The sequence below is a fragment of the Oryx dammah genome, unplaced genomic scaffold, assembly GCF_014754425.2.
Source record: "Oryx dammah isolate SB20612 unplaced genomic scaffold, SCBI_Odam_1.1 HiC_scaffold_26, whole genome shotgun sequence".
Classification (NCBI taxonomy): Eukaryota; Metazoa; Chordata; class Mammalia; order Artiodactyla; family Bovidae; genus Oryx; species Oryx dammah.
The window spans coordinates 56,236,632-56,251,235 of NW_024070210.1; the positions used below are offsets into that span (position 1 = coordinate 56,236,632).

At 37.2% G+C, this 14,604-nt stretch overlaps 1 protein-coding gene and 1 non-coding gene across 2 annotated transcripts in view; both read right to left on the reverse strand.

Moving 5' to 3' along the window:
• HERC1 (HECT and RLD domain containing E3 ubiquitin protein ligase family member 1) overlaps nt 1-14,604 on the reverse strand; it is a 194,134-nt gene that overhangs the window by 34,488 nt on the left and 145,042 nt on the right. Inside the window, exons 45-55 of the mRNA XM_040226709.1 lie at nt 13,860-14,128; nt 12,358-12,410; nt 11,469-11,669; nt 10,674-10,848; nt 7,794-8,064; nt 7,450-7,663; nt 4,431-4,636; nt 3,544-3,671; nt 2,426-2,553; nt 1,394-1,594; nt 4-73 (exon numbers count right to left, since the gene is read on the reverse strand). Coding sequence (XP_040082643.1) covers nt 4-73; nt 1,394-1,594; nt 2,426-2,553; nt 3,544-3,671; nt 4,431-4,636; nt 7,450-7,663; nt 7,794-8,064; nt 10,674-10,848; nt 11,469-11,669; nt 12,358-12,410; nt 13,860-14,128 — 1,916 coding nt within the window. The remainder of the gene's footprint in view (nt 1-3; nt 74-1,393; nt 1,595-2,425; nt 2,554-3,543; nt 3,672-4,430; nt 4,637-7,449; nt 7,664-7,793; nt 8,065-10,673; nt 10,849-11,468; nt 11,670-12,357; nt 12,411-13,859; nt 14,129-14,604) is intronic.
• Nucleotides 684-756, reverse strand: TRNAR-UCU. The gene has a single exon. It is a non-coding gene; the product is annotated as a tRNA-Arg (tRNA).

Consider the following 14,604-nt stretch of genomic DNA (forward strand, 5'->3'; position numbering starts at 1 on the left):
AACAATTTTCCATCAAAATATCCCACTGCAAATGGTCTGTCTTCACTGAACCAAGCAATGCAAGTTACAGACACTAACATGATAAAAACAAAATAAAAATTTAAAAAAGAAGATGAGAGACTTATTTGTCATTGTCTCACTTTAAAAGAGATTTTGCAACAAATATATACCACTACAACTACTGGAAGTAGTTTACAAACATCTCTAATGCATTTAGACAAAACGTAGGCTTAGAGCAGGGATTTCATGCAACCCACTTTAAAGGTGTTATTTGTAAGTGACAAGGAGTATCTCATTTTTAATCTTTCATTCTTTTGAAACAAAAATTGAATTCCCTTGCTGATTTTAAGTCATTTTAGGCTCTCTCCTTTTGGACCGCAATCTACCATGAAACTAAGAAGTGAAATAATCCAACTCTTAGGTAAAAAATTACCTACCCTTTCTTTTGCTTAATATTGCCTATTCCGTGTGTTTGCATATTCTATCAAACATGTTATATTCTAACAACCTATATCCATATTTATTTTAGTATATGTAACACCAGAAGGCAACAAAAGAAGTAAAAAACAGTTTCTGTGGGGGTACAATGGGGACATGGGAGTTGAGTAAATGTGAGAAAGGCTTTCCATTGTATACCTTTTTATTTCTTTTTTTGCCATGCCATGTAGCATGTGGGATCTTAGTTCCCTGAACAGGGATCAAACCTGTGTCCCCTCCAGTAGAAGTACAGAGTCCTAACCACTGGACTGCCAGGGAATTTCCTACTGTATCTTTTTAAACTAAAATTTTTGAACCATATGATGGTATTATCTATTTAAAAAATCTAAAAAAAAAAAACTCCAAAACCAAAAAACCTATTCTATTCTGTTAAAAGAGTACCACAGAAGCTGGGACTAGGATCTTTGAGATATCCTACTCCCCCAAATCATCTAATAGAAACTGTTCAGTATGATGCTGAGCCATCCAAAATGAAGAGAGTGAGAAAATAAGTGAAAGGCTTCCTAGTATGACTCTCAAATCAGGAACATCCCTCCCCTCCTCCTCCTTCTTCATTTCCTTAATTTCACACATTAGTTAACAATTTCAACTCCACCAATGGTTATTATCTTTTTTCCTCTTGGACATTCTCAACTTTCTAGGAGACCTCAAGAGCACTATAAGTGTTCAGACACTTACACAAAAGATAAATAGTAATTTAGGTCTTATTTTGGCAGTAATGTGTGGTAGGAGTTTATAGACAACTATCTTTTAACTTACAGCTAGTTAAAATGAAATACCAACTGGGCAATTTAGAAAACAAAACCAAAAGTAATATTTACTCAGCATTTGCCAAAAGAGTATATCTATTTGATCAGAGGAACACTCTCAACCAGATACAAGTCTAATCATTTACCATCCTTTCGATAGCAATGCTCCAGTTCTCGACGGTGCATGGTGGATACATCAACAACTTCAATCAGTCCTAGAGATCCATCCATCCGTCCCACCAACAACAATTCTGGAGACTCTCCTGACCAGGCTGTAGATGGACCCTCTTCTGGCCAAGCCAGAGCAGATACCCAGTGAGGCTGAATATCTACTAACCCTTTTCCTCCTAGAGAAGGAAAAAATGTTAACTAGTTGTCACTTAATTCTTAAGAGTAATAACAAAAACAAGTAGTATTTAACACGCTCAAGTTCAGTTCAGTTCAGTTCAGTCGCTCAGTCGTGTCCGACTCTTTGCGACCCCATGAATCGCAGCACGCCCAAAGCAGTTCCCAATTTCATAATAGCCTACTAATGAATAAGACTGCAAGGCTGGATCCTTCATTTATATACTACATTTGATTATCAAATCGAGTTTTTCTGTAACTATTAATAGCAAAAAGAGATAGCTTTTATATGAGAAAGAATAAAGGAAAATAATCAGTATACAAATGTCACTTAATTTTCCTAATAATTACTGAAAACCAAATTAACATATGAAATTCATCTATAGTTAAGGCTAGCAATTTCTCAATTAAGCAAAAACAAAAATACTGGTAAGCTGACGATTACAATAATAATTTTTATTTTCCAGAGATATATTAAAAATCAACAAGAGTTTGTACCTGTGAAAGAGACACAATTAACAGAAATATTTCAACTGATTCAAAAGAACACGTAGCTGGAAATGTAGTGATTGCTACTTCTCTAATCCTAGGCTGAATGCTGAATCGTATATAAAAGGAATTTTTAGTTTAAAATTACCAGGTTAATTGAAACTCTCAGAAATGAAAGTCAGGAAACGAACACTCTTTCTTTAATTTAAATCATACTATGCATAGATTTCCACAGCTGGTAAACAGATTGTGAGATTCAAGGTGAAGGGAAGCCAATGTTTGAACTTAGAAGGCTAAGAGAAAGAGTTCCTTCAGTAGTTTACTAGTATTTATGTGACTCTTACCATTAACTTGCCAGATATTCACCATCTTTTCCAAAGCCCCAGCTAGGTATTTGCCACTGATACTCCAGGAAACAGGTGAGAAACTTGGATCACTGGGTGATCCTAGGCTTTCCTCAGCATCACCTTCCCTAGAATACAACAGATAAGTATGGAATTCTAATCCATCATCCAAAAGAAAACTAAATTCTGAATCTTAAAATAAGGGTTTTATATAGACCACAGTATCTAAAGAGAGACTCTTACATTTCAAAAGCTTGGCTAGTAGTATTTGACAATCACATAATTGCTAGTGTTTGTCATAATGTGAAAATTGTAGAATTACAAAAGAGTATTACTTAGACAATTCATCATTTAATGTACTACATAATTTGTCAACAAAGATATTCTGATTCTGCATGGTTTATACATATCATTATTACTCAGGGCATACGGATTCTTGCTTGCCTAATAGCTAGGGAAGTTTTATATTTAGCTATAAAATTAGAAAAGATACTACACTGTGCTACAGAAGAAATATCATTACTCTTAATTCCTAAATAATCCTTGAAGAATGATGGAAAATAAGCCTACCGTCTTGTAGAACTGAACATGTTAGCAGAGTAGACCTTGATTTAATTCTAGTAAGTCCAGATATTGACAGTTAATATTTTTATCTTCTAAGTTACTATCTAGTAGGACTTGGTGGTCCAGTGGTTGAGAGACCATCTGCCAATGCAGGGGACAAGGATTCGATCCCTGGTCTGGGAAGATTCTACATGCTGAGAGGCAGCTAAGTTTGTGCAACGCAACTACGGAAGCCCCTGTGCCTAGAGCCTGTGCTCTGCAATGAGAGAAGTCACCACAATGAGAAGCTCGTGCACTGCAACTAGAGTGTACCCCCTACTCACCACAACTAGAGAAAGCCCACGCCCAGCAATGAAGACCCAGTGCAGCCAAAAATTAATTAATTAATTAAATACTATCTTGCAAAAAACAAAAAACATTAGAAACTGTTCTGAAATAAAAAACTGTAAAAAACTTTAGTCACAATTTGATTATACTAACACAACCAAGATGAAGCATGTTTAGGATTCTCCTATTTTTAAATGTTACCCAAGGGAGCTAACATCAGTACTCACAATCTGTTGAACACACAGGTCTGTTGCAGTGAATACTGCTTCTTGGTGACATTCCACACCCGGATGGTGCCATCATTGCCACTTGTAGCCAACAGTCCTTTTTTATTACACCAAACACAAGTCATTACCTAGAAAAGATAAAAAGTCCAGCAATATGTGAGTGAGTTTTAACTCAAATGATTCTGTAATTTGAAAAAGTTCTATCAAATTAAAAATAAATCTACCATGAAATTGTAAAAGTGTCCATGTTATAAAACAATATGCATGGTCTAATTCTTTCTAATTTGCTTGTAAATATACACCTATATGAGATATACCTTTAAAAAAATATGCCCAAACTCATTTGAATTATCTTAGACTTGTTACAATCTTAACTAAACATGTTTGTTTAATTAAAAAATGTTTTTTAATCCAATAAAACAGAAGTATTCAATATGCTCTATAAAACCAATTACAAGACTAAAAAATGATTTTTAAATTGGAAAAGTAGAGGTCAGTCTTCATTTCCTAAACTTCCCTTGTCACTGCTCAGGGGCCCAGTGGGTTAGATTAAAACAGTAGGGTCAATTTCTTCTCCTCTTGCATATATAAGCTCTTATCTTTTGTGAGGTTATTCCTTTGGTTTTCTTCTCATTCCCCATCTGATGTTCCCATTTGTATCAGATTATATAGCATACAACATACACATGTAGAGAAAGGAGAGTCGGTAACTAGCAAATACTGATAATTTAGCACATACATGTATGTGCGTAAGAGAGAGAGAGAGACAGAGAAAGAGAGACACACATATACACACCCCATGATCTAAACTTTAAGCTCCTGGAGAACAGCAGAAACTATTTTATCTTACATAAGGTAATAACACACTTGGGGCTTAAAATACATACTCTGTTCTGATGCGCCTCCAACTTGATAAAGGAGCATTTTCTGAGATCTCCTCCCATATCAGCAAGCGTCTGTGGAGCAGTCTGGTTGTCGCGGTCATGTGCGGCAAGAGTGCGCACGAGCTGCTGAGCAGCCCACTGCCTGTGCTGCGAGGACAGCCTTGAGGAGAGGCAGCAGGCTGCCAGGGCATTAGCCAGCTCCAGAGGGCCTGCAGCAGAAGGGTCACAGGGAGGGTAGGCATACAATTGGGCAGTTAAACCTGCTTAGACAAAACAATGAAATTATGCCAGGTGAGAGATGGTGCTGGTGAACAAAAAAAAACGGGTTAACCCATCTTTTAAGAATTAGCACTTTTTCAAGCAATCATTTCACTAAGATATGCATACAAGTTATAAAGCACTTATCTCACATAAAATTCTATAATAAATACGATTCACTGCAAATATACATTTACATACATTAAGCAATGTATGTAAATGTCTTTGCTCTAAGGATACACAGACTGAGAATAAAGCAGACATCAATTTAAGGCCAGGGCAGAGCGAGTATGTCCTAAAAATTAAGAGTTTGGCTTCTGCTGCTCAAAAGTGATTCTAATAGCCAATCAAGGCACTGCCTTGATAGATTCAAAAGCCCATCTCTCTTGGCCAAATGGTGAAGAGAAGGGTACATAGTGTATTTAAGTAGTCCCTCCAAGTATATCGTTTTAAGACAAAGAGAAAAACAGCACTACTTTATATAATTATGGAAACCTACCGGAATTGTTATCTATGGTGACTCAAACCATAATCGAATAAAATAATCTAATTAAAAAAGACAAATTTGGTATATTTTCTGGTATTTATTACCATGCACAATGAAAAAGTATCCAGGCACTTTTCTTATGATCTAACTTAACTATACATTGCTCAGGCTCTCAGTCATGTCCAATTCTTGGCAAACTGATGGACTGTAGCATGCCAGGCTTCCCTGTCCTTCCATCTCCCAGGGCTTGCTCAAACTCATGTCCACTGAGTCAGTGATGCCATCCAATCATTTCATCCTATGTCGTTCCCTTCTCCTCCTGCCTTCAATCTTTCCCAAAATCAAGGTCTTTTCTAGTGAGTCAGCTCTTTGCATCAGGTGGCCAAAGTTTTGGGTGTTTCAGCCTCAGCATCAGTCATTCCAATGAATATTCAGGACTCATATCCCTTACGATTGACTGGTTTGATCTCCTTGCTTTCCAAGGGACTCTCAAGAGTCTTCTCCGATGCCACAGTTCAAAAACATCAATTCTTCAGTGCTCAGCCCTCTTTATGGTCCAACTCTCACATCCATACATGACTAAAGAAAAAATCATAGCTTTGACTAGACGGACCTTTGTTGACAAAGTAACGTCTCTACTTTTTAACACGTTGTCTAGATTTGTCATAGCTTTTCTTCCAAGGAGAAAGAGTTTTTTAATTTCATGGCTGCAATCACCATCTACAGTGATTTTGGAGCCCAAGAAAATAAAGTCTCTCACTGTTTCCCCTGTTTCCCCATCTATTTGCCATGAAGTGATGGGACCAGATCTGCCATGATCTTCATTTTTCGAATGTTGACCTTTAAGCCAGCTTTTTCACTCTCCTCTTTCACTTTCATCAAGAGGCTCTTCAGTTCCTCTTTGCTTTCTTCCATAAGTGTGGTATCATCTGCATATCTGAGGTTATTAATATTTCTCCCAGCAATCTTGATTCCGGCTTGTGCTTCATCCAGCCTGGCATTTCGCATGATGTGCTCTGCATATAAGTTAAATAAGCAGGGTGACAATATACAGCCTTGACATACTCCTTTCCCAATTTGAAACCAGTCTGTTGTTCCATGTCCAGTTCTAACTGTTGCTTCCTGATCTGCATACAGGTTTCTCAGCTGGCAGGTCAGGCGGTCTGGTATTCCCATCTCTTTCAGAATTTTCCACAGTTTATTGTGATCCACACAGTCAAAGGCTTTGGCATAGTCAATAAAGCAGATGTTTTTCTGGAACTCTCTTGCTTTTTTGATGATCCAACGAATGCTGGCAATTTGATCACTGGTTCCTCTGGCTTTTCTAAATATAGATTGTACATCTGGAAGTTCACAGTTCATGCACTGTTGAAGCCTCACTTGGAGAATTTTGAGCGTTACTTTGCTAGCGTGTGACATGAGTGCAACGGTGCAGTAGTCTGAATATTCTTTGGCATTGCCATTCTTTGGGAGTGGAGTGAAAACTGACCTTTTCCAGTTCTGAGGCCACTGCTAAGTTTTCCAAATTTGCTGGCATATTAAGTGCAGCACTTTCACAGCATCATCTCTTAGGATTTGAAATAGCTCAACTGGAATTCCATCACCTCCATAGCTTTGTCACAGTGGTGCTTCCTAAGGCCCATTTGACTTCGAATTCCAGGATGTCTGGCTCTAGGTGAGTGACCACACCGTCAAGGTTATCTGCGTCATGAAGACCTTTTTTGTATAGTTCTTCTGTGTATTCTTGCCACCTCTTTGTAGTATCTTCTGCTTCTGACAGGTCTATACCACTTCTGTCCTTTATTGTTCCCATCTTTGCATGAAATGTTCCCTTGGTATCTCTAATTTTCTTGAAGAGATCTCTAGTCTTTCCAATTCTATTGTTTTTCTCTATTTCTTTGTGTTGATTACTAAGGAAGGCTTTCTTATCTCTCCTTGGTATTCGTTGGAACTCTGCATTCAGATGGTTATATCTTTCCTTTTCTCCTTTGCCTTCTGCTTCTCTTCTTTTCTCAGTTATTTGTAAGGCCTTCTCAGACAACCATTATGCGCTTTGCATTTCTTTTTCTTGAGGATGGCTTTGATCACCGTCTCCTGTACAATGTCACAAACCTCCAACCACAGTTCTTCAGGCACTCTTTCTATCAGATCTAATTCCTTGAATCTGTCACTTCCACCATATATATGTTGTTATATAATTCATCACATATAACAATGCAGAAACATTTTTTAAAACACTGATTAAAAGACTGTATATTTAAATCATATGAAACTTACCTTTCTTTTCAACTTCTGACTTATCATAATTAGGTCTCAGTTTGGCCCCTTTGTCTGCTAGTAATGCGACAAGGGCCTGAGTTACAACAAAATTTGGGGAGGTTACAAGCTTATTCTCTTCAGCAATTCCTCGGAGAAAGCTAGGTAGAAACTTTCGCTGAATTGGATCGTCAACTGTGGTCAGATTTACACCTGTTGCAGCAGAAATCAAGTTCTGTAGAGGCAATCAGAACAAATACATTTAATTTTTAATTTTGGAAAAGAAGCTTTTTACTTCACAAGTTTCTTTAAGAATTGGTTGGCAATAAGCAATACAATAAGAAAAGCACTGAAAACTCCCCTACCTGTGTACATAACTGTACCAGGAGCTTTGCAGCACTAGGAGTGTTTGATGCTAGACATCCCACTGCTGTGCTCAGATAGGCCAGGCAAGAAATGGGCTTGTTGGCCTTGCTGTGCCCACCTCGTGAACGCTCTGAAGCACTTGCCATGGCAGAAGGACTCGTGGAGAGGCCCGCTCTCCCTGCTGCAGCCAAGCACATGAGTCGAACCAAAGTCCGGATATCGGTAAGCCCCAGAGATTCGAGACCAGCAGCCAGGCTGCAACTGGAACCACTGCCAGGAAAAGAACACACTTTAGATACATAAAGAAAATAACTTAAGTGACCATCTGGAGCCCCACGTACAATCCATAGCACCAACAACCAAAATAAAAGGCAAGGTCCACTATCCTAGTCATACATGTTCTATTGTATGTATGTATGTATGTAAGAGATATCCAAAAATAAAAACCTGGAAACTGTTATTGAAACTTTTGTTTTAATAAATATCTACATAAACTTGAAGTATACCTGAATTATCAAAGTATAATTTAGAGGAATGTTCATAAACCATGAATTTTCACAAACTGAACAAACCTATGTAACCACCTTCCAGATCAAGAAACAGAACACTACCAACACCCCAGAAGACTACTTGGGCCCTTCTCAATCTCCAGGCCCTCAAAAATAACTACTATTCTGATGCTTAAGGCCATAAATCAGTTTTGCTTGTTTTTGAGCTTCATATAGATAGGATAATAAAGTGTGTATTCTCTTATGTCTGGCTTCTTTTATTCAACATTATGCTTGTAAGATTCTTCCATGCTGTTGCATTATTAGCAGCAGTTATTCATTTTCACCCACAGCAGATGTGGGTTCAGTTCTAGGCCATGACAATAAAAAGCATATTGCAATTAAGAAGGCCAAATTTTTTTGGTTTTCCAGTGCATATAAAAGTCATGCTTATATTGTAGTCTGTTAAGGGTGCAACAGCATTATGCCTAAAAGAACAATGTATTAATATATAGCTCAATTTAAAAATACTTTAATGCTAAAAAATGTTAATCATCTAAGCCTTCAGTAATCTTTTCAGAAGAGTAACATCAAAGATGTGATCAGTGGTTCACAGATCATCATAACAAATATGACAATAATGAAAAAGCTTGAAACAGTCCAAGAATTACCAAAATGTGACACAGAGACATGAAATGAGCAAATGTTATTGGAAAAATGGTGCCAACAGACTTGTTCAACTCAGGGCTGCCACAAACCTTCAATTTGTTTAAAACAAACACACAAAAAAACAACTAATATCTGTAAAGCACAACAGAGTGCAACAGAAAAAGATATGGCTGCCTATATAAATGAAATTTACCACAATTCATTTCTCTATACAGATGAGAGCATGGGGCTATTATGAACAGCACTGCAATTCTTTCCGACAAAAGAATGAATGTTCTTTCTGACATCTTTGAGTACACATATGTAAGCACGTCTGTTGGATATATACCCAGAAGTGTTTTCCTGGGTCATAAGTACATTAATACTCACTTTTAGTTGGTACTATCTACGAGTTTTCCAAAGTAACTATCCTAATTTATTTTTGTATTAGCAGTGTATGAGAGGTCTAGATGTTCCACATCCTCATGATCACTTTTCTCCCCTCAGTCTTTTAAATTTTAGCCATTTTCATGGGTGTGTAGGTGTATCCTACTTTCATTTCTCTGAAGAGTAATGGGGCTGAACATTTTTTTTGTTCATGTTTATTGACCATTTCAAGATCTTTTACATTATTTTGTATTGTGTCCATTTTTCTTTTTCTGTCTTTTTCTTATTGGTTTGTAAGAATACTTTATATATTTTGTTGGTTATATGCATTGCTAAGATCATCTCCCATTCCAGGGCTTTTTTTTTCACTTTCTGACTTTTTACTTCCTCTTATGACTTTTGCTGAACCAAAGTTCTTTTTTAATGTAGTCCAATTTATCAATGTTTTTCTTTAAAGTGAATGCCTTTTGTGACTTGCTTAAGAAATCTATGCTTGTTCCAAGATCAAGAATAAAATCTTCATTATCTTACAAAAATGTTACTGATTTATGTTTTACATTTAGACCAAAAAGTCACTTGAAAATACTGGCTTTATATAGTTTGAGGTTGGAGCCAAGACTCATTTTTTTGCTGAAGTGAATAAACTATCTGACGTAGCCCAAGTTACTGAAAAGATCATCCTTTCCTCATTGCTCTGCAATGTAAGCACTGTCATAAATCAAATTATAAATCAAATGTTGATCTACACGTATGAGTCAGTTTTTGAAGTTCGTTTTCCATAGACCAAACTGTCTATATTCTTGAGCCAACATCATACAGTCTCATCTAAATTTTCAGTTTCTTTCAGGCTCCTTCAGTCTTCATTGATTTACTGTTAAATATCCCTACTTAATCATTTCTTAAATGGATGTCTTTTAAGTATTCTTGGTTCTCTTCCCTTTTTTAACATTACACTCCACAGTATGAACACAGTAGGAACCTCCACAATATGCAGACTGACTTAGCAATACAGTTGGTAAACTCTGCAGAAAAACTCACTCAACCTTCTAGTTTTACCCTACACCAAATGGATCAATGGTCTTAGTTTCCCATTTCAGATAATAAAATGCTTGCAGTTTACTCAGTTATTATAATGGCAATATTTTCTGCCTAAAAAGACCCAAACATTAATTGAACAACTGACTGACTGAGTGAATGAATGAATAATAATGATGACTATTGTCTGATTTCTTTCATTCAACAGTAGTTATTCAAGTTTCTAAAACTTTTATTTCTTCTTCCCAAACAATACCAGACTCCTGTCCGATATGTACAAGCAGCTAACTCGGCATCTTTTGGCAGAAAAATAACACTTACCTGACTGAGAGAAGAGAGAGAGCTCTCATGACCATGGTTCTGGCCAGAAGAACCTGAGCAGCAGCCGTCACTCTCCTTAGAGCGACCACCCGGTCATGGGGATTTGCTAAGGCAGCTGCCTGTTCACCCAGTGTTATTCTCCCAGAGGAACTCTTTTCTACAGAGCCATGGCAACCTGAAAAACAAGATTTTGCTCAGTTTTCAAGAAGGTAAGGAAAAAAATAGCCAAACTACTGAAAAATTTTCCCTAGGTAGCTAGGTTCTAGGCTACTAGGAAATAAAGCAAATCAATGTATTTTGCTCATCCATGAAACTCTGTTATATAGAAGATGGTTTGAGAGAAATAGATATTTCTAAGTCAATAATTTATTATAGGAAAAATATGATTCTTAAATTTTTTGGTTTCATTTATTTTTGCTCATGTATCACTTCCACAAATATATTAACAAATATAGAAAAAATATAGTTTTAAAAATATGCTTTGAGTACATATTCACCCAAATTAAAAAATACTACAAAATAGCTTTTGTTTCCAGGTTTCTCTTAACACAAAGTTAAAAAAAAACTTTGCATTTTATAAATTTTTTATCACTTGAATATTTTATAAGAACAAAAGAATCAGAAGTTAATTTTACATAATACCTTCAAAACATTAAAACACCTGGCTAAAGATAGTTGATGAGATAGAAAATATTGAACTCATTATTATTAACCTCTACCTTATTATTTACTTTTCTAAGAAGCAAATTAATATAGACTCTATAAAATCCATGCCAATCAGCATTCCAAGTTTACCTATTTGCATCAGAGTCTCTTCCATACTGTTGGTTGCTGTTACCATTGCTACTGATGCTCCTAATGGATCACTGTCAGGGAACTGAACTGGTTCTGGTACAATGCGGCGGTCATTTAAACCAAGAGGGCCAGCAAGTAATTCAAACTCTTCTTCACCTGTTAGTTTTTCATCTTCATCAACATCCAACATGTCCCAGTCTTCTGGAATTTAGAGAAAAAATGGATGGTATGTAAATATAAACACGACACAACCCTGCTGGCAATGGTTATTGTGAGATAGGTCTAAGACACAGATGGACTGAAAGCCTAGTCAGTGCCTACAAAATAAAATATAGCACCATCTCCTGGTGACCCAACTAAACTGCACTCTGGAGACACAGTGGGGACTAAGGGAAAGGGAGTGAGAGCAAATCCATTTAAAGCAATAGCACATGTTACAGTTGATAATGGAGGTTTCAACTAATAAAAAATACTGTTATGGGGCCAACAAAGAGTAATTGACCCTGTCCATGATCATTAGGAAATGACTTATTCCAAACAAATGAATGCTCCAGATAGACTGATGCTCACTTCTTTATTTTTCACTTTCCACAATTAGGATGAAAATTCAAAATGTATTAATACTTCATACTTTACTTACTTTGAAAAAATATACACACCACACAGAAATTACATCCTGTGGGAAAATATCAGAACCCAGGTCTTTTTCCCTTGACTTTTAAAACTAGGGCTATTGCTATCATACTATCTTGAACTCTTGGGGGAAAGTTTAAGTTGACGTGTACCTAAATACAGAGAAACATATGAAGGTTAAGTTTTAGTAACAGATGTTAAGTAGAAGGTATATACAAAAATACATGTGAAATAAAGAGGTTCTCAAAACAACTACCTTCATACACACTGTCCTGCTTGCCAATAAGATCTGGAGCTTGTCCTTTGTACCTGCACCAAACACAAAGAACATTGTGTTTTCATATAAAACAATTACTCCAAAGTGCAAATTATGTCATTAGGACATTTAAAAAGGTCATTAATAAAGCAACACAAAATTAAAAAGTATGTTTCATGTTATGGAAAGTTAAAGTGTTAGTTGCTCAGTTGTGTCCAACTCTTTGCAACCTCATAGACTGTAGCCCGCTGGGCTCCTCTGTCCATGGGACTCTCCAGGCAAGGAAACTGGAGTGGGCTGCCACTTCCTCCTCCTCCTTACTCATTAGCTATCTTCCCAGCCGCGGGATCGAAGCCAGGTCTCCTGTGTCTCCTGCGTTGCCAGGTGGGTTCCTTACCACTAGGCGCCACCTGGGAAGTCCCTTCATGTTATAGGCTAATGTAATAAAAACCACTGGTATGTAGATGTTTACAAAATCAGTGACTGTTTTATCAAATGACTGTGGAGGTTTCTTAGTGACCAGCATAAACCTCTTTTTTCTCCCCAATTTACTTATTTATTTTTGGTTGCACTGGGCCTTCGCTGCTGCATGTGGGCTTTCTCTAGTTGCAGTGAGTGGGGGCTACTCCTCATCGCAGTGCACAACCTTCTCATTGCAGTGGCTTCTCTTGTTGCAGAGCACAAGCCCTAGAGTGCTCAGGCTCTAGCAGTCGTGGCACATGAACTTCAGCTGCTCTGCAGCATGTGGAATCTTCCTGAACCAGGGACTGAACCCATGTTCCCTGCATTGGCAAGTGGATTCTTAACCACTGGACCACTAGGGAAGTCCTCTACATAAATCTTTTAATCAAAGCCTATTCCAGAACACTTTAAGGGTTTTAATAGTTGACAGTAAGGGCAAAAACCTTACTCATTAGCTATTAATTGCTATTTAGGAATATAATGAAGTAATATTTTCATGGAAGCTTGTTTAATCTAAATAGTCTATTTTTTTAATCAAGAAAAAAGATCTTAATCAAGATGTCAAAAATATGGTGAAAAACACCAAAGGAAAATAAGGAACATAAGCCTCTTGAAGGTTAAAGCAAGGGTCCCACTCACAATTTGTTAACAAATTTAAGATTAATACAGTCAAACTCCAGTGAAGGATCTGAGACCATACCACTGTTCCCAGACTATAGACTGCCACCTCTGGCAGGAACTTGAATTCTTCCACTTCCCTCAATTCCAGTATCTAAATTCAGCAATCACAGGACTTTATAAAAGAAAAAAGTAAAGTGAAAATGAAGTCACTCAGTCGTGTCTGACTCTGTGCAACCGCGTGGACTGTAGCCCACCAGGCTCCTCCACATCCATGGGATGCTCCAGGCAAGAGTACTGGAGTGGGTTGCCATTTCAGGTAATTCTTCACATGAAGAAAACTACAATCCCCATGTCTCAATGAGAGATACTTTTATATTCTTCAGTCAGAGCATCTGGATATCTACACAATTTCAAGGTACCTTTCAGAACTTGTTGCCTTGGATTTGGTCTTCAGGGCTAAGTACTTTTCCCTGCAGCTGCCACACAGCAGGTAGTATGGATTTCCACTCCCACATTCACCACCGAACCAGCCATCCACATAGGAGCCGTTGCTGCGATAGCCCTGGCGGTTTGCGCTGCGCCCACAGCCTGGGTGATTTCTCTTCATGTGCTGATTGAAGTTGACGACACTGCATTCACACAGCTCACACACCACCACTTCTTCCCTGTCTTCAGACTCACAAACATGCTGCACAAAATGATTTCATATCACATGATTAGTCAAATTAACATATAATTAAGAAGAGGTAAATAGATCATTTATACTAAACTACTTGTTTACATATGCTGGAATATTTGCAAGATGTTCATCAAAGCTATAACAAATCAAAATTCAGATCACACAGTCTGAAGGTGTTCTTTGCCCCTTCCTCACACTAAGTGACAATAAAAGTAACTGACTATACTACCGAGAAAAAAATTATCAATAAAAACAATCTGCCTCATCTCAATGATTTAAAATCCCTCCAACGAAAACTTTTATCTGATCATAACATGCATATCTATTTTCTGAATTTCTAAGAAGTCATTTAGATTAATTTATCTTATTAATTTATGATCTTCCCTATAAAACTTACATTTGTGAACTTCTTAGTCTCCCTGCTACAAAAAGTGTAATGCTAAACAATGTAAACATACAAACCCACCATATACCCTGCCCTTTGA